Genomic DNA, 21,394 nt, shown 5'->3' with positions numbered 1-21,394 from the left:
ACCTATAAAATATTGACTTAAGCCTTATTATAATATTATTATACTGACGGCTTGTAAAATTAATAAATAAATAAATAAATAAATAAATAAGAAACTTTGATTGGAGTGCTTAAAGTTAATATTAAGAGCTAAAACTTTTGAAGATGTTTTTTATCATTTTGGAAGCCCCCGGAAGAAAAAAAAATTAAAAATATTTATATTAGGGACCACAAACATATCAAACCAAATTGTAAATTATTAATATGCTAATGTTCATAAAATATCTTACAGATACTCTTACTTTGGCGAGAAACTGCTATATCCAGAGGTGAAAACACTGCGTTATCCAAAAGTAAGTGAATATAACTTTCTACTACTATATATATATATATATATATATATATATATATATATATATATATATATATATTTATACTCTGAATTTAGTCTTTTTAACTTCCCGAAGGAGAAGTATATGTTTTCATAAAAAAATCGATTTGCAAATTTTATGTTTTCTCGACGTTTCATGCCATTCTGAATCCAATGAGACCAAATTTGGAAAGCGTGTATGTGTGTGCGTATGTGAACAGATTACCGTAAATTAAAATTTTCTCAAAAACGACTGAAACGACTGAAACGATTTCAAAAATTTAAAAGCGATTTGATGTTTCTCAATGAGAACTTCCGTTTGTCAGTTTTGCGCGGCGACCTATCGAGCTGTTTCTTTGTAATTTGAAAAAAAAAAGTGTTTCGTTCACATTTAAGCTCATACTACCGAATCGATTTTAAAAAATCAAAATCTATTCGAGAGATATTAGTTGGACATGACACTGAATAGTTTTAGGTGAAAATCTACCGAGCCGTTTTCTTGTAATTAACTGTTGAAAAAAGGCGGTTTTTATGGAACTGTTTTAGCGATGTATATCATTCCGGCTTTACGACAAGTAGTTTAAGTTCAAAAATTCATCAAAATTTGAAAAAATGAGTAATTTTTTTTTGACGATTGTTAAATTTAAAATTTCCTTGGTATAACAATAGAGTATTTGGTTTCAAGGAACATACTAAACCATTAAAGTCCTACGGAAACTGGTTCAATTATAAAAATTGTTTTTTTGAACATTTGCATTTAGAAAATACTCCGAGTTAACGCGTTCGTTCGTTTTCAATTATGTATAATAAATCGACTCGGAATACTTTTAATCACTCATAAATTAATTTATTTTTTTATTGACTCAAGGCAAAATACCAATACTAACTAGTTTGATTGTTGATCATGGTGCACATTTGCTTACAAATTAGGTACCTCTTGAGTCAAATAGTATCTATATTTTGTTATGTAAGCTATGTTCAAAAATTGTAAGCGGAACAAAAGTGATGAAAGAAAATTTTGTCTGAATTAAAACAAAAATCTGATATGTCTCCTAAAAGTGTCTCGTTACCGTAGTAGCGCTGCTGATTTCCAGCCAGACTGGCGTTGATATCAAGTTCTGCGTCAAGCGTCATATATCATATTCCCCTTTAAAGCAAATTAGCACTTATACAAATAGAAGCACGTGCCGTTAATGTCTCGATGATTATTCAAACAATGTATATACTTTGCATGCAGTCATTTGCCTAATGAATTCGGTAAACACGCTGAATATGGTATTTGCAATACAAGCTGTTGTACCTCAACCTATATGCTTTGCATCGTAATATGGCTACTTGCATACATAACAGCGGGAACCCGATCCTAATACTTTAATTAGCGTGTAGAGGCTTATTAGCACGCGATCTCAGAACGAATTGAATTTCGTGTTCTCAGAACGGATGCAATTATACATAATTAATTTAATTATATTAGCCAATTCCAAGTTTCACATATTATCCAAGTTTAGAAAGCGTAATTATTACTTACCATTATTAAATGCGTATGCTGATGATATTTTTCCCAATCTAAAAAAAACTCTTATTTATTTTTGAACCATTATCTTTACTTATCAAAATGCTTTTGAGTTCCACATTATTGTAAATAATTACTAAAAAGTTCAATAAATTAATGTTCGCTGGTTCCCTAATCAAATGCGCATTACATCATTTTGTGCTTTATTGTACTATAATAAAAAAGTTTGTGAGGAAATGCGCATATGTTGAGTATAAGTCATCATAATAATTCTTAAAACATTAGTTTCGGATTCATTTTGTACGTAAATCAAAATCTACTTGCACACAACTTTATTATTATGACCAAAAATACATGAATGAATTTCATGTAAAATATATTCTTATTTATTTATCTTAAATAAATATCTAGTGGTATTCTTGAATTATTGTTTTACAATGTATAAAAACTTCAAAGGCTTTTAATAATTTTGCATTTATATTTACGCGTTTATTCGTGTGACAAACTTAAAATTTATAGGTAATAGTCACCTAATAAGTTTAATAATAAGTAGTCATGATTATTTGAATTATTTCATGAATAATATTAATGTATAAAAACGCTATAATACTTTGAATTTCACACAACCACAAGTATATTCAAATTTTTATCTGTTAAAAAAAAACCATAGTTTCATTACGGTGGAGCGATCATGTACATTTTAAGTAAAAAGTTTAAATTACAAGGAAAAATTTCCATAAAATATCATGTAAAAATTTCATGAGTAATTAAATGCATACATGTTTTATATATATTGATTTATATAGTTTGAATCTATAAAATAGAGAAAATCTAAAAACAATTTTTTATATAATTATACCTTTTATTTAGCATTTGTTCGTATAATTTACATACATATTATATAAATATATTTACCACGGCAAGGAACGAAGTACAATATATGATTACATTTTAATGACAATTCTGATTGAATGATATATTTTTTATTGCCATATTTAATTAATATTATATTATATTACATTTTCACATTAACGAACAAGGCCGATGAGATACAATTTTTGTTCTGTAGTTTAGTAATTTTTGAAATCGTTTTACAATGTATTACATTGTATATTTATTATACAAATTCTAATAGTTTTGAAATCTCAAATTTTCAATTGTCCAAATCAGTACTCATCTCACTAAGAATATTGCCGCCATGGATATAGTAATAATAATAATATATTGTTTTAAATTGATGTTACTTTTCAAAATGCAAAAATTCTGAATTTATTATGAATTATAAAACTATATTTAAAATTTCTTATAACATCACTGTGTTTTTTGTATAATCTATAATGATTACTACTTATTTAAAACTAATAATAATTATTTTTAATTAAATACTTTTATAATACCCTCATTGAGCAGCTAACAGGCTGTGGTGGGTGGAGATCAAATAACAGTGTGAAGATGATCAGTGGAAAAAAGAAAGGGATATATAGTATTGCTTTTTGAAATTTTATAATTATTTCAAATAATTTTCTTTCTCCACTCCAAAAGATAATTATTCATATTTAATAATAATATCAATATTGAACAGAGTGCATATAAAGTAATTTGTATTAGATAAATTTTGCAAATGCAACTTCAATTTTAAGTTTTAATTGCTAAAAAATATAAAAATATTGTATAGATGAGTTGTCATAAACTTATGTTTAGGCATAAGTCATTTTTGTTATAACAAAATCCAGTTGAATTGCATTTGCTGCTAATAATTCATTTGAACAAGTATGGAAATATATATCATCCAATGCTAAGTAAATTGGTGCAGCGCGGTCACATATCTCGATATGTCTCCGGCATATATGCGATAGGAATACTCAATGCTCATATTGGCTGTTAATAATAGTACTAATCTACAATCCGGAATATCAAATCTAAATCGATTGTTCTGAGCTTAGAATTCGGTTATCTATTTAGAACTATTTGCAAGGACGTTAGCACATAGATATTAATCGCGAGTGCTTACAACAGATAATCATTTTTAGTCATACAAATTTATAATTTTTTAATCAATTGACTTGTAGAAATTTGAAATCTATAAAAATTTCAATATAACAAAATCACAAATGTATTCATGGCAAAAAAAACATTTATTTTTGTTAACTGAGAATATTGTAACAAAGCTTTATTTTGAATATTCTTGAACTGAATTACTTGAAAAATAATAATTCAATATGTTCCATATATGTGTCCATAATGTGTAGTTCAACAGCAATAGTTTTTTTGTATTTGAAATTAACTTATTCAGAACTATTATCATTTTTATGCATGTTACGATAAACTAAAACTGAAATCTCTGAATACAAATAGAAATGTGAAATACTTGAAAGGCCGCACACTTCTCTAATTAGTTATCTTACACTTTAATGCTTACTTTAATGCATTTTTAAAATCTCAGATACTGTCAATTGAATGTCTTTCCATTTGATAGAATAAAGGATAAAAAATTATAGAAATCATTTCACATATTCTAAAATCAGAAGATTTACATCTAATTTTATATTACCTAATATTAACTACAAACAATTTGATTTTAAATAATTTAACCATGATAATATCTTGTCCGACAAATTTTACATATTATGCAATTTTACATATTATACTAGATGAAGAACACTATTGATTGAAACTAGTGACAGAAATATTTTAGTAGTAGAATGTACATACTAAAATTATGACATAGTTCTATTAGATATGCTAAATAGCTTTGAATTTTACGTTGTCATATGTAATTCGAGATAATTTCAAAAAGTGAGCTTTAGTTTACTAATTGCGTAAACTATCTCTAAAGTTTAACTATAGTTCTCACAGCTTAAATAGATAAATTTATTTTCTTAACTTATGAATCTGATAAGAAAGTTATACCAGATAAAACACGACTGAGACTTACTTATTACTTATTTGCCAGCTTAACAATTGAACTTTTGTTCGTTAAAATTGATAAAATTGTATTATGGAACTAGCGGTAGCAGAATGTTCGAGAAATATTAAAGGTTTTCAAATAGATTATTATAAATATTGTAAAATTTTCTAATATTTATAAGAATTATATAAACTGAATTGCAAAGTTAAAATGCTTTATTTAAATTATATAAGTGAGCTTTAGAACTTTAGCCAGAATTAAAATTAAAATCTGAATTATTTTCGATATTTCTATATTTTGAAAAACAAAATTAAATAAAAAATATTTTATTCCCAAAACAATTGTTTTGTCAACTTAAGCAAATCGGATACTTAGTTCTTATAAAAACTGCCATTTTTTGTACAATTAGCACTGTTGCTTCTTGCCTTCGACCTGCCTTTGCCAAAAACTAAACACCACTTCTCCTAATCATTACAAAATGAATATTTCTCGGATCATTCACATTGGATACTCCGTGCTCTCAAACACTCAATTTCTATTTTCGTGTCTCCGCAACGGTTGGATCTGCCTTTGCAAAAAACTAAACAGCACATCTCTTTATCAATAAGAATACGGGAAGTTAAAAATATGAACAGATTTTTTTTGGCGCTTACTTGATTCTAAAATCATCGAAGATTAGATATAGGATTAGAAAGCATTAATATATACATTACTATTATTTAAAAAACATATTATATTAATTTAGAAAATAACTCTTGCTACAGACAGAAATCCGCAGTATTGGAAATCTTCTGTTTTCTGTAAGCAAAAATTAAATCAAATTATTTTGAAATATAAATAAGAACTCATTTTAGTTTAATTTTCATTATCATTTAGACGTAAATACAAGTACACAAACAAGATTATCCAAATTATACGTTTTTGCGAAGAAAAATGAAGCAAATTTATCAATGAAAGTGAAAAACTCTTCTATTTACAAGGGCACAACAACTATAGATAATTCTGTTAGACCAATTTGTCAGCATTTCCGTCCCATCACTTGGAGTCATTAAATATAATCCATAGAAAAAACATCGCCGGTGTCTTCTCAGGCGAAATAATTACAAGTTCAAATGTTTTGCGTGCCTTTTAGTATTTACCTACACTTTATTACTCTAGGACGACGAGACATTCGACTTTGACAAACATTTCAACTTTGACTTCAGTTTGCGCAGACCTAATAGTAACCCGGGTGTGCCTTTCGGATAAGTACATGTAAATAGAAGATTACTAGAGCAAAACATAATAGGTCAAAGGAGAATCCGTTTGCCGAATTAGCGCTTCTAGCATTAGGGGCTAAAGTCGAACCGGCCAGCCTCAAATTATCTCAAATGTTATGTGAGAAGTACATCTGACTATAAAGTAGTCATTTCCTAAGGCTTTACGCAATATTTGATCATATTATGGATATATAAAATCAAGTCATCCAATTCTAGCTACAGCTGCCCACACTTTTAGATAGGTGTATCTAACAATTGACAATTATGTCCAAACTAAGTGGAATACACATTCGTACATTTTGAAAATGAATTATATCATGAAATATTATTCTCACTTTTTGAAATTTCATTTGGTATTTTATGGTAAAACTTCATCTACATTGCTTTGTATCAATTTCAGATTTTCAATATTTAATATTAAATAAATGCATAGGGTGGAACGCGTCTTAAAAATCCCTAGGTACAAAGTAAAAACAAGTAAAGTTAGAAATTTTTTACTAACAATATTTAAAAGTAGAGGAGAAAAGATGTGTGTTCAGCTATCAGGAGATGAACAGCCTTGTTTGGAAATTTATAACAAAAGTATTACTTCTTGTTTTTTTGTCGTGAGCACTTTTGTTTAGTTTACGAAATATTAATAAAAATTTTAACTGTGCGTTATTTAAAGAACTGAGCTTTACCTGGTAAAGGCGTAAACAATAAATAATAGGAATTGAATATATAACCTCAGAAAAAGTCAAGTTTACAAAAAATTAATTCAATTGATGGGTTTTCCACTCTGTTGATAAGTAATAAAATACTAGATCATGGTTATACACAGTGTCATTTTTCTGAAAAAATGTACCCACAAATTTATATTTTGCATTATAAGGATGTTCAACAAATAGTCATGTTAAGTAAAAATGGCTTGAAAATGGTTCAGATGTTTGTGTCAAAAGTTGAACTTTACTGTAAACACATAAACTTCTTCTTCTTGAAGGTTCAAATAAAATTCTAATATTACACATTTTTTTAAAAATCTTTCAAGAATGACTGTTGCGTTTGTCAAAACTATTGTTTTTTCTACCATTTGTGTGGTAGGAATATTTGATTTATAGGTAAATCAGAATGATATGTGAATTAAAAAACAATAAAGAGTCGATTTACAAAAAAGATATGTTCTTTTACAAAATATAAATATGTGTGTTTGATAAATATTCCGTTTATGACTTAGATCGTGCTTCTGTTTATTACATTTTATAGGATTAAACGATATACATAAAACTAGTAATTACGATATATGACTCAAACTATTTTTTTATTTTCGATATTTGTGAAAAAATTTGATGAACAAATGGTTCAAATCGGTTTTAATTCAAATTAATTAATCGATATGATCAATTATCTCATATAATTTACCATATTTCTAATGAATGTTCGGTCTGTGCAAAGTAGTATTAATAATAGTTATCCGACAACTTTTTATTATCAAGCACATTATTATGTTCATTTTATGATTGTAATTTTTATGGTTTTAAAATTAATCTAACCCGATAAGAGCCCAGAAAAATAAAATTCATTGAAGTGTACGTTGTAAAATTCACTGAAATAATTTATAATCGAATAGATAAAAAATTATTACTTATTTCTCATAAAGTTTTATCCTTGTTCCAACCGCTTTGAACATATTAAATGTTATTTTCTTTAGGAGCCTACTTTGAGTCAAATATCTGTAAATGAATTATTGTTCATAAAATTGTATTGCTCAAGAGATTTAATATATTTCATCTCTGTAAAAACACCATAACTTTCGCTTAATGAAATAAGTTTTCAACTCCATTCCTGTCATTCTCGGTACAATTATAGAATATGAAATAGTTCTGAAGAGAAATGCATCATAATGATACTGGATATTAAAAAACTTATATATACTATTTTTCAACATGACGATGGTTTCAGAAAAGAATTTATAAGTATGCATCTATGCTTTGTGAATTTAATCAAAATAGCCTACCTTCCTAGAAAATCTAGAAAAATGATATGCTGTTATAAAATGTTAGTGTAACAATATGCGATGAAAATATTTTTATTTGAAACTTGTGTTTTAACATAAAATTTAAATAAAAATGTAGTGCACTTACCGGCAGATATTATAATATATATATATATATATATATATATATATATATATGTGTGTGTGTGTGTGTGTGTGTGTGTGTGTGTGTGTGTGTATATATATATATATATATATATATAACAATGATTTTGTTCCTTAACATCACATTATTGCTAAAAAGCACTAATGTTTTTCTATAATTTTTGCGACAGTTCAATTAAAATACAAAAACAAAGTTAACATCAAAGATATATAAAATATATTTAAATAAATACAATTATAGCCTACATTTATTTATTTGAATATTAACTGCTCAGGTTGATTACAATATCAAAAGATTTATCTTCCTTTCTAAAAAATCTATGAGTAAATTAGCTATAGGTGGCATTTTTTTCCGATATGTATAAATAATCGATATAAGTAGGTGCAAAATGATTTTAGATACTTTTGAAACTGTGACTTTAGAATTTCGAAATTCTAACTTTAAGCACATAAAATAGTGCTTTTTAGAGCAAGTACAAATCAAAAACCATTTTAAATTAATTAGCTTAAAGCTGAAAACTTTTTCAATGAAATTATAATTTTAATATTTGTTTTGCTCAACATAATTCATTATTTGGTGTTGTAATTTTATTAATCTCCCATAGGATAAGTTATAGTAATTACAAAAAATCGAAAATGAAAATTTTTACATATCTTTACGTTTCAGAGGTTTCTCAACACTTTGACATACCTTAGAAAAAATGGATATGTTTTTGTGTGCGTGCGCTCGTGTCCCCGTGTACGCGAGTGTGCATGTTTGTGTGTGCGGATACAAATTTTCGTCGATTCCTACTAATAAGTAGACGTACTGATTAGTTTTAGGAGTTTAGTTTTAGTCGTTTTGAAGATACGGGGCAAAGTTTGCCAGAAATGATATTTTAGTTTTTGAGATAACGGAGCGTCTGATTTGAATAGTTCAGAAAACATTTCACAACGAAATTTTTGTGCAGGTCCAGCGTCTCCGGAGATCCACTAAAAAAAGTAAAAAATAATGCCATTTGGCGGTCAAAAATGAACATTAGACGTATGTACATCATATTATTTGATATTTTAAAGATCATATTGATAAATACAAATTTTGTGTACATTTATATGAGTTCCATGCCAATATTTATACGTTGGAAGACTACGCGGCGCTTACGCGCTTTGATATTTCGACTTCAAATCAGTTAGGCAGCGCGATTGCCTAAAAAAATGTTCAAATTTTTCATAAAAAATCAAAATACAAAAAAAAAAACAAAAATAAAAAAAATCTGAAATTCCAACAATTTGTCTTAAGGCTCGATGCCATGCAGCACTAGTTTCTGTAAAACGATAAAGAAAATTTAACGCTTGATAGATTGTTGATAGTTTATCTTTACTGAATGTTAATTTTTAAGCTAAATTTTATTATTGAAGATCTTCATTAATGTAAAAAAAAACAAAATTTCACAAGTGAATTGACGGTTAAATTTAAGATTTTACACTGAATAACAAATAATTATCTCTAATCATAATAAAAAAAATTCATTTCACATATATTTTTCTTTGCAGGTGAACACTCCTAATCCTGAAGTATCACTTTACGTAGTGAATCTATCGCGGAGCAACCTCAAATTCCTGACATCGGAGAAAGTCAAACCTCCTTCTGTAGTTGTCTCGATAACAAATTCTAGTATTGCAAATGCTTCATCTGACTGGTACCTGGGAGGTTTGGACTGGGAGGCCAAACTAGTTGCGACGTGGATTGATAGAGATCAGAAAATTGCCATCACGGGCGTTTGTTCGCCTCCTACCTATCAATGTCAAGAGGTAAAATATAATTAATAGTCTTGGTAACTGTTTTTGTTTTAGTTTTGATTACTTAATTATTACCCTATTTTAATTATTAAGTTCTAAGCTGAATTTTAAGACGCATCACTGAGTTGCCAATTCTCGGATAAAATAATTATGTAATGTCACTGATCTTTTTGATGAAAAATTGCACAAGCTGGTGGTTAAGAACTGTTGAAGACTTATGTCTTAGCTATTCGATCGAGCATTTAACACAATTTCACTTCTAAAACCTAAACTTTGTTCGAAAAAGTAGCACTTAAGATAACATTGTTATTTTAAATTTGTAATTTCATATTGTGTAAAATTCGAACAAAAAAGATATAACTTTTTGACACGTCGTAATTATTCAACAATAGAGACCACTAACACAACATATCTATTTTGGGTCTTGAATGTTCGACTTCGAGATGAATAGTGAATTAGATTTATAAGATTCATATGATTTATTACTAGGTTTGTATACATTAACTTATTATTTTGAATTAGGTAGATCAGGTCTTCTCAAAATTAATTTACTTACTTGTAATATAAAAATAAAGTAGAAATAATAGAAAATATGAAGAACTTTTGATAAATGTCTTTGGTCATATTTTTACAGCTTTTACTGTAGACTTTGATTTATTTGTTTCAATTTTTTTTTTAATCTTTTTAATTACATTTAAAAGATTGCCACAGAGCCTCATGCAGTTTGCTATTTTTCTAAAAAGTACCTAAACAAAAGTTTTGGTGAACGTAAAATATGAAATAAATCATAACTTAATATTCAGATTCATTTGCATAAAGCTTTTTGTAATTCTTGTACATAATTTTTGAATTAGATACATCAAAAAATGTATAACATAGAATAAAACATGACTCGATATTCAGTTCCATTTGCATCAAGACTTTGCAATACGTGTACATAATTTTTGAATTAGGTGCATCAGACCATGACGTTTTAAGTATTTCTCTAAATTCAATTACTTGTAATATGAAAATATTGTAGAATTAATATAAATTATAAAGAACTTATGATAAATGTGTTTGTTCATATTTTTACTGTACTTTTTACTGCTTTTACTGTTGACTTTAATTTATTTGTCTTGTATTATAACTAGATCTTAAACTATCTAAACAACTTACGTTTTCCATAAGATATTTACTTGTATATATTATTTTTTTTTCCATTTTGTAGGTTTTAACTGAGCATGCAGAATCGAACGTATGGGTAGAACCCTTAGATCCGCCAGTGTTTTCAAAAAAGGTTTTACAATTGAATAGTCAAAAAAGTTTAGCCAAATCAAATGCAAATTCCTTATCGGCTAAAACAAATGAAAGCCAAAAACGACAGTCGATTGCAGGAGGTAAATCAGCTGAGAAAAATAATCAGGTAAATTAAGAAATAGATTGAGTTGTGTCTTAATATAGATTATTGTCACTATAATTAACCGTTGAATTTTTTTCTTGGCGATTTTTATAATTTTTTTTACTATAGATATCATGGTCTTATAGAACATACTTAAACACTACGGCCCTACAACATGTGGTTTAATGTTAAAAATTTATTTTAAATTGCAAAAACTGTGTTATTGAAAAAGACAGTTAAGTATTTATTTATATATGTATCTACATACATTTCAATTTTGGTTGATTGAACCAATTATTACATCTATCGGGAAATATTTGCAACTTGCCTTAGAACAAAATGTAATAAACTTTCGATTAGTTTTATATTTGATTGTTTTTGCAATGCTAAACAAAATATATTCTTGAAACTGTATTTTTCAATACTGTCAAATTTTTCATAAATATCAATTGAAGCGTTTTATCATTTTTTGTGGTTCAAGCCAATTCTTATATTGTTATTCAGTTATGATTGTTTATAAAAATATAAGTTAATAGAATATATATATATATATATATAATACTTGAATAATGTAAATGTAATGCATTAACTATTAAATTTTTGTTCTTAGGCGTCAGAAGAACGAACAGAACAAGAAGCGACTTTACTTCTGCAACGGCTTCAAGTTCGAGACGGTGTCTTTGGAAACTACAGACATTTATGTTTCCTAGCAAACGGACGGATTACACCTATAACAATGGGACGATATGAAGTTCTGCAGTTACTCGGATGGGATGAGGAACGTGACTTTGCGTAAGTTTCCATAAAGATATATCGAGTTTCTAATACCATTGTCATATATGAATCAAACCTATTTCTAAAGCACTCATCAAATTCTAGTTTATGTGAATTTCTAAAAAAAAAAAATTGAAAATTGTAACAAAACTTTTGCTTCTATTTTTGTCTATTTGTCTTTTTTTGATTCAATACAAAAGTGATAATTACAGATACCATTAAATATAATTAGTTCATTAATTGAAATAATTAAATTAAATTAATTAATTTTGATATTACCATTACCAAATATTATACAGTAAAGCCTCGTTTATCCATCCCTCGGATTTGCGGGCCACCAACCGCGACCAATTTATATGTATGTACATACATACCTACAATTCGAATTTTTGTATGATTAATTGCTGAAATATGTACATGCATACATAAGGAAATTTCAATTTCTTAATAAATATTATTATCGTTGATATCTATGTATGCATTTGATATTTTCAATAAATACACAACATTATTCTTCATACATTTGATTATCCGGATTTTCGATTATCCGAATGCATATCGACGACAATTAGTCCGAGGTTGTACTGTAGTGGATTCTAGACGAGCCAATAGATTTTGAATATAAATATACAAACCAAATGTCTTTAAAAATATTAGATATTATTCATTTCAATAATCTTATAACAGGCTTGTAACATACAATTATTCTTCAAATAAAATTTCTTCAAAAGCTAATCACTAAAAAGTACAAATGTCAAATATCAATTCAATCATAAGTGCAACTTTCTGATGTCACTCTGATAGCACATACATGAAGTCTATAAGATATATTGATAACCTTCGATACTCAACATGTTCCATCAGGCAGCAATTCATATCATGGAGAACAAAATAGAATGGTTTAACTTTTACTAAAAGTTATAATATAAAAAAAGTTTAATAAAATAATGAAAATTAATCAATCATTTCTCAATGAAATCTATTTCAGCAAACTATCGATTTTATTTAACGAATTCACTGTTTTATATCTGTAGAAAATTTCATATTCAAAATAATAATATAGATGTAATATAACGTTTAGTCGTCGCACGATAAATAAGGAAACCCCATAAATAAGGAAAAATAGCTCGTCTGCTGGCAGGTATACTGGCTTACTAGCTTACAGGTAGTTTCCATAGTGAACTAACTTCTAAAAAAAAAAACTTGTAATTTATAAAACTATAATCAAGCCCATCTCGGCTTATGCTATCCAATTATAGAGTGCAGTAACTGAGTCAAATATAGCAATACTTCAAAGATTTCTGAATAAAATTTTGAAACAAATTACAAATGCGCCCAAATATGTACCGAATTGGTACTACCAAAAAAAGAGTAAACAAACATTCAAATCAACGTATTTGCCATTATAGTTTGTGGAAGTGGCAAGAGTCCGTTATCCTCTTCGCACCATTATATATTTGTTAAACATATTAGCTTATTATATTTTATAAAGATTATTTTGATGATTTTTTTTAACTCTGTTTTATCTAGCAATCAGAAATACATAAAGATACATAAAGTTATAATGATTGTTGCAATATTCATTAGCGCTCGGTAAATTTACTCACACACTTCGCAAGTGTAATAATGACAGAATGACTTAATTCCATAATTAAAGTAATATGGTACATAGTAATTATATGACACCAAACAAAATTTCATGATGTGTTATGCACAAAAATAGGCTGCGTTTCCAATTACATCCCTGCTTCTAGTGCGACCCTGGTAAAAATTCTGGATATTGTTAATACACATGCCATTAGATTTACTAAAGTTTCGGATATGAAAGAGAGTGAAAATCTTATCAGAGTCTCTTCGACCTTAGTCAGCCATGGCATACAAATCGTAGCAATATTATATTATAATATTATAATTTTAGATTATAATATTGCTATGAGTAATTCGATGTTAATAAAGTTATATAAATATACAATATAATTCAGATGTTGTTTCATCTTCCCATATAATAAATTATTTTGTTATAATCATATATTTCAATATATAATATATTGGAATAAATCATGCATTGCAAAATATATAGGCGATCTTTTAGTTTCAATTACCTTGGAAAAAAAACAAATTAAGCATAATGTATCGTAATTTAACCATTAAGGCAGAATCTGCATTTCATATTCAAAATCAAATTAAAATGTCTTAAATTAATTTATGTTTATTTTTCACAGGTACGTTTTAGCGACTCCACCATCACGACCAGGTGAGCGTCAACTATACCGTGTGCCTTTACCACTTACCGCTCGAATGGACTCAAACGGCAGTCGCCCTTTGGACACTTACGAAAAGCCGCAATGTCTAACTTGTCCGACAGGTCCTTACAAGCAAATTATTCAGTATGCTAATAATCGTAATATTAGTATACCCATAGAAGAACCTTTGGAGCCAATAGAGCCAAGGGATATAACTAAGCAAGCTCAAGAAACGGAAGAGGATGATTTTCCATTCTTGAATATATTGAGTAATTATATACATCCAGCACCAAGCGATGTAGCGCCCGATACTGATGAATGTTTATATAATGAGATTTCGTTTAGTCCTGGTTTCACGTATTATGTCCAGAGATGTTTGGGGCCTTCAGCGCCTAGTGTTTATTTGGTTGACGCAGTTTCGAATACTAGAATGGCAGTACTCGACTCCGGTATGTTTAGCATTAGCTCATATGTGTAATATGTGACATGTTACATGTGCGCCGAATTATATACGTACATGCATATATAATTTTGAAGTGAAATATAGCAAGATTCTCTATAATAATAATGATAATAATAATACTAGAAGGCAAATTCACACATTTGCTTTCGAGTAATATTGTGCTTAATATGTTTCGTTAACGTTAGTTTCAATTATATATTTCATAAAAAAAAGTTTCTAAAAAAATTATTTTAATAAAAATTGTGATAAAAACCATAAACGAACGAGTGCCATACTCATTGTTATTATTATAAAATAATCAAATGCACCCTTACACGCGGCATATCACACCAAGAAGAATTTTGGGCTTTTTTATGTAATATCAATATGGGCAACATGCAGTTAGAAATTAAATTTGAATGGTCAACAGGCAAATGTCAAAATGGTGATGGTCAAATCCAATAAAGCAATATTAAGTATGCAACTTATCTAATTTGGAAAATAATCACTTAATTAGGCATAGCTTTAGGCAATACGCTCGTTCGTTAAAAGTTAAGAAACTTGAATAATCCTTGCTTTTTAATGTACATTTTTAAGAAATATTGAAATATATTTTATTCTGTTATGATGGTATATCAAGTTTAATTTAATTTAAAGATTTTATTATAAATTTAATGCTAATAATTTTAAAATAGGCAACATCCTCCGTCAACGAGTTGCAAATATAGCAGCTCCTCAGATCAAAACCTTCGAAGTGGAAATTCAGGACGGCTATCACGCGCAAGTGCGTCTTTATTTGCCACCTGGCCTTAAAGAGGAGGAAGATGCTGCATTTCCATTAATTTTGCATGTGTAAGTTTAATTTGATTCACTTCATAAAAAATTAAAGAAATCTAGTCATGTCACACATATATATTAAATGGATGTTGAAAATATCAAAAACCAGCGGGGCACATGTCATCGTGCCTCAAGGCAAATTGCTGAAACTTCCTGTACCGTAACTAAAAATCTTGGTACGGAACCAAAAAAAATTGCACAAAATATGTACACATTATTAAAATCTTTATAAAATATCTGATAATTTGATGTGCATATGTCCAATAAACATTTTAGACGCCAAATGACACTTTTTTAACTTATTTTTATTGAAAGTCTATAACCGCTGAATCTGACTTCTCAAAAAGTTTACCAGCTGTTCATTTCGTCAATACGAGTAAAATGTTTTTTGGATCATAAATTTGGACGCTCCGTTCTCTTAAAAACTGAGTTACCTTTTTTAGCACTTTTTGTCCCGTATCTTTGGAACGGCTAGATCTGCTATAAAAATGTTCATTTTCGATTTGTTTGCGATTACTATAACTTACCCTACGGGAAGTTAAAAATTTGGTAAATATTAAATATTTTAAAGTACATGTTAGTAATCGGTTTAACTAGTTATGCAAGAATAATGTATAATAAATATAATAATATATAGTTGTTCATTTTCAATTATTATACCGTTCACTGCAAAAAATATCGTAGGATTGAAGTAAAGTACATTTTCTAAATATTTCATTATTAGTACTTAACTCAATGATTTAATAAAGAAAATTATCTTGAATATTAGATTCTCTAAAAAATCTGATACTCAGCTACCGAAGCTCTCAACAATTTTTTGAAAACAAGCTTGAAATTAATATCCTATGACTTGTTTACAATAATACAGCGTTCCGGTACCATCTGGTTTTTAATAGCGCCGAATTAGTGAGATTTCGCTGTGCATGTATATCCCATAATAATTTTTGGCCCGTAAATGTCATTTTTAGCACATTTTACTCGTCAGCTCAGAAACATTTCGCAAGTAAAGTCTTTGCAATGTTAGAACAAATTACATTTTATTTCATAATTGATATCATTTTCGTGCTTGTGAAATAAAGAGTGTATCGGTATATAGAACACATATACATTCCAAATGCCACATACGCATGCATACATGTTTGTCATGCTAAATTTATCAGCAGATATCTCAAAAATATCAAAGATTTTTTTCCATATTTATTAAAGTTAGATAACAATCGCAGATTTAATAATTATATATTTCAAACAGAGATGCTTGGCCTGGAGCTCAGCTTGTAACGCAGCGTTTTTCCGTGGATTGGTGTTGGTACCTCAGCGGAGCAAGAGGCTTCTTGGTGGCCCAAATAGATGCCCGTGGATCAGGCGCCCAAGGCCAGCGCATGAGAGCCGAAGTTAAGGGAAAACTTGGATCCGTAGACGCTGAGGATCAACTTGCGGTACTCACGTGAGTAATTAACTATTATACCTTTATAGCTAATATGGGTAAAATATTCATTATTAATAAATTCTATTATCTTTATTAACTCCTATTTAGATATTTGCGCGATACTCTTAAATTCATCGACTCATCTCGAATAGCAGCTTGGGGTTGGGGCTACGGCGGTTACGTGGCTGCTATGATGCTTGCGCAAGACTCTCAAAGCGTTCTTCAATGTGCGGCAAGTGTCAATCCTCCCACAAATTGGATTTATCAAGGTAAAACATTTACTTTATTACTGGTAAGTATGACATTGAATTAAATCTACAGAAAAATCCAACAACTGCCAATGCTATTGTGCACTAATAGAATTTACTTTTGCAGTAACATAAACGTATATAGATATAGATGTAGGCAAAAACTTAAATTTGAATTATATTTATGTGTCGAATCACTTATTTGAAGAATATTCCAACTATTTTCAGAGAATTTGAGAATTAGGCAAAAATCCAAATTATATTTTGTAAAGCGACTTTATATGGGTGTTCTTGTACCGGCAGCGCGTGTACTAGCCTAAGTTTTTCCAACTTTTAACTACAAAGTTCCACCTAAATTTAAATGAATTTTTCAACAACAGACGAAAAATGTACAGGCTTTCCAATGATGTTAATTTAAAAGTAGTCCAAAGAGTCGCACTGGTAGTAAATAATAAATGAAAAATCATTTTCACCTTTTCACGAACAAACAAATAACTTTTTCAATTATTTGTTATAAACAATATAGACAAAATTAGTATAAATAGAATGACGTTAATATTTTTTTGATATCTCTCATATTTCCGACAAAAAGTGAGTTTGAAAAAAGGGGCCACTTTCATATGTTTTCACTGATATCTTGGCCAAATGATGAGCTATGGTTTTGAAATTTGCTATTTCGAATTTTCTCTGAAATACCTATAAAATGGCATCAAAATAATTGGAATACCAGGGTGGGGCTGATTCTGTATGAAAACACGCCCATACCCTTTATATAGAAACTTAATAACTATAAATATCGTTATAATGTCGGCATTTGTTTTATTAGACTTGGCAACCGGGCAAGACGCATAAATGCGTCAAGCATAAACGCTATCGGTACGTACGAGTAGGACCAATACGTTCTCAAAAACAATTGGCACCCTTCAAAGGACTGGTCATATATTTTTCATCGACTGTTCAACTAATACTTGTTTTGTGATCTATTTTATGCTTCAAACTCATTATTTTATGTTTAAATAAAAATATAAAATATTTCAGATTAACTTACAATTTAGACCAGTGTTTCTCAACCTTTTACGGGTCACGCCCCACCTTAACGTTTCTAAAAACGTTATGGCCTTCATATAACATTTTAGAATTAAAAAAATGATTTTGTTTCTTGAAATATAATATATGTCTTTAGAAATCACTATTAGTTGTGAACTTCATAAGTGAAATATACGCATACTAAAAAGGAAACATAAAGTAGGAATGCAATGTTATATAGATTTAATTTATAATTATTCTTTTTCATAGCAATATTATTTATCTTGGTACAATATTAAGTATGTAAAATATAGAAAATATCTACCTTACATTCAAATCACCCAAAACGAATGGGTTAAGTCGTGTCATTTTTTATTTTTTCTCCGTGAATTTGGAAATTGCGCTCTTGTAATGCGTGCACCCCGCGTTGGGAATTACTTTTTTAGATTATTTGTTTTGGCAGTAAATATATAATTTTGTTCTTACTAGATACATTTTTTGCTGAACGATATCTTGGAAGAGGCTTAGCAGTCGATAGTTTCCGATCTTATGAAGAAGCAGATTTGACAAAACGAGCAGGAAATTTAAATGGTAGAGATTTCATGTTATTGCACGGTTCTGCCGATACTCTGATTCACTCGCAACATGCCTTGTCCATGGTTCGTGCTCTTACTGATCAAGCTGTGATTTTTCGACATCAGGTAAAATTTAATAACTTTAATAACTAACACAAATAACAAGTAATTTTAAAACTTATTTGGAGAAGTTTTATTAATTTGAATTGGAGTTATTTAATACGATCGAATTTCAATTTTGCGGTACAGAATATTTCGAAAAAATTCGAACCGAGATGGTTTAAAAAGATTGCGATAGAATTGTAAATATTTTTTTATGAGAAAACTTGAAATTCATTAAAATCTGAATTATACGACTGAATGAATTATTAGTCTTCTAATCATATATAGGTCGAATCATTGTTTTAAATCTAAATAAATAGGGTACAAAATGAGTAAGAACATGCCTCTTTAAGCAAATGAGAAAAATCTGTTTCAATTTTACTGTATTATATAAAATCACAGCGGTTTATTATAATATTCGCACTTTTGTGTTCAAAAATGTTATTTCAGGCTGAATAGCTAAGTTGAATAAAAAAAATACATTAGTTGTTCTGACAACGTTATAGAATTTAAATTTAAACTCAATCCATAGACCTTATACATATATGTATAAGATTATACATAAGTTTATTTATATTTATATATATAAATATTTTTATAAATTCATTCATATTTATATGATTGATATTTATATTTATATTTATATTCACAATATTTTCAATATATCATACTGACATATGTAATATAACAATTCTAATATATATATATATTCTAATCGTAAAATTATTCAAGGCCCCTTAGAGGGTCATTACAGTTATAATTACAATCATTATAATTAAATAACTCTTTATAAATATGAACTCTAACTAGTTAATTTAAATGGTTCATAATTTAATTAATTTAATCAATTGAAATTATTGGCTCTATCATTATCAAATATAGCAGTGAAACAAAATATAACATCTATTCACGTGAAAATAGCCTGTAACATATCAGCATGTACCTAAAACATAATTCATATATAATTCTTAATATTGCATATATCAATTCAATATAATTTCAGATTGCATGTGAAAATTAGAATGAGTTTTAAAAAAAAGCATGTGCTATTATCAATATTATTATTATATTATTATAATATTTATATAAATCTGACGTGTTAATTTATAAAAACTTCAGTAACTAATAAGATGTACTAATAACACAGACCCACAAAATAAAAAAAGTTATTTGTATTGGGTGTGTAGCATATGCTTTTTTCCATTGTAGATTTTAACGCTGCACAAGAATCTAAAGTCAAAAAGCAAAAAATTAAAAGAAATTTAAGGAAACGACAGAATCTCCGATCTAGTAATTTTTATGCATAATAATCAAAATTTCATAATTTCTGACGTTTCTTAGATCTTTTTACTTTAAATGACTATTGAGTTCCAATGATCTAATGAGAAATTTGTAAAATTCAGCACAAATTTGCAAACATATTTCCTCCCCAATGCCAAATGTGTTGGCATAATGCTTTTGTATTTTACAAAAAAAAACTTAATAGATCATTTAACTTATTAGTCACTTAAATTAGAATGGGCCAGGGAACAACAAAAATTATAACATTTTAAGTATCATGTAGAAGAATTACTAGATCGGAGATTTTGTCGTTTTTATATTTATTTTACAATCCTAAACTTTTCTAAATCATGTATCAGATGTACCCAGACGAAGACCACCACTTACGAGGTGTCCAACCTCACGTCTACCGCCAACTTGAAGCGTTCTTTGACGATTGCTTCGGCCCTTCTGAATCCGGTGATTGGGATCCGACCGGAGGATTCCTTGTATTCCGGCAGTAGTGGTCCGGGCCCGGCTCCGATCCGAGTTCTAAACTGTGTCTCAAGCAAGGAGCCGATTGCCCTGAAGTTAAGTAAATTAATAAATAAACCTTTGAAAGGGTTCAAAGTTTTAAGTGCAAAAATTTGAATTGAAATGGAGGTGCGACGTGCATTTTTCTTACTAATATTGGATCGTGCCAATGGAGGTGGTGAGTTTAAAAAAAAAAATGTACTATTATTTATGATATTTGTATAAATGTGACCCTAAATCTATATTTGATTAAATAACAAAATGATTACGAGAATGCAGATCATTGCATATCTCTTCGTTTATAAAAATGTTTATATCAGAGACAATTTAAATAAAATATTTAGAAATTTTAACAAAGAGATATACCAACATAAATATACTTATATATATGTATCTATATGTAATTATATTATATATATAATATAATTACATATATATATATATATATATATATATAATAGCGTTTATGACTCAATTGAATGAATATTCATATTCGAAATAATGAGTAATGACATATTTCATTTAATTCAAATTTAAACTTTAAACTTTTAAAACATCGCATTGTCATTTTTGTGACGTTCCATTCCTTAAGCTTTAAGAAA

General features: G+C 28.4%; 1 protein-coding gene across 1 annotated transcript in view; it reads left to right on the top strand.

Moving 5' to 3' along the window:
* Positions 1–21,044, top strand: part of LOC113370363 (dipeptidyl peptidase 8-like) — a 30,815-nt gene extending 9,771 nt beyond the window's left edge. The window contains exons 3-12 of the mRNA XM_026611029.1: positions 271–331; positions 9,699–9,956; positions 11,155–11,349; positions 11,936–12,117; positions 14,322–14,791; positions 15,480–15,636; positions 16,871–17,065; positions 17,156–17,316; positions 18,811–19,022; positions 20,639–21,044. Coding sequence (XP_026466814.1) covers positions 271–331; positions 9,699–9,956; positions 11,155–11,349; positions 11,936–12,117; positions 14,322–14,791; positions 15,480–15,636; positions 16,871–17,065; positions 17,156–17,316; positions 18,811–19,022; positions 20,639–20,782 — 2,035 coding nt within the window. The 3' untranslated portion in view covers positions 20,783–21,044. The remainder of the gene's footprint in view (positions 1–270; positions 332–9,698; positions 9,957–11,154; positions 11,350–11,935; positions 12,118–14,321; positions 14,792–15,479; positions 15,637–16,870; positions 17,066–17,155; positions 17,317–18,810; positions 19,023–20,638) is intronic.
* The last annotated feature ends 350 nt before the right edge of the window (positions 21,045–21,394 follow it).

The sequence above is a fragment of the Ctenocephalides felis genome, unplaced genomic scaffold (assembly GCF_003426905.1).
Source record: "Ctenocephalides felis isolate EL2017-DRISC unplaced genomic scaffold, ASM342690v1 CF-g0.4_SCAFFOLD_01492, whole genome shotgun sequence".
NCBI lineage: Eukaryota > Metazoa > Arthropoda > Insecta > Siphonaptera > Pulicidae > Ctenocephalides > Ctenocephalides felis.
This window is presented reverse-complemented; position numbering and strand designations above follow the sequence as displayed.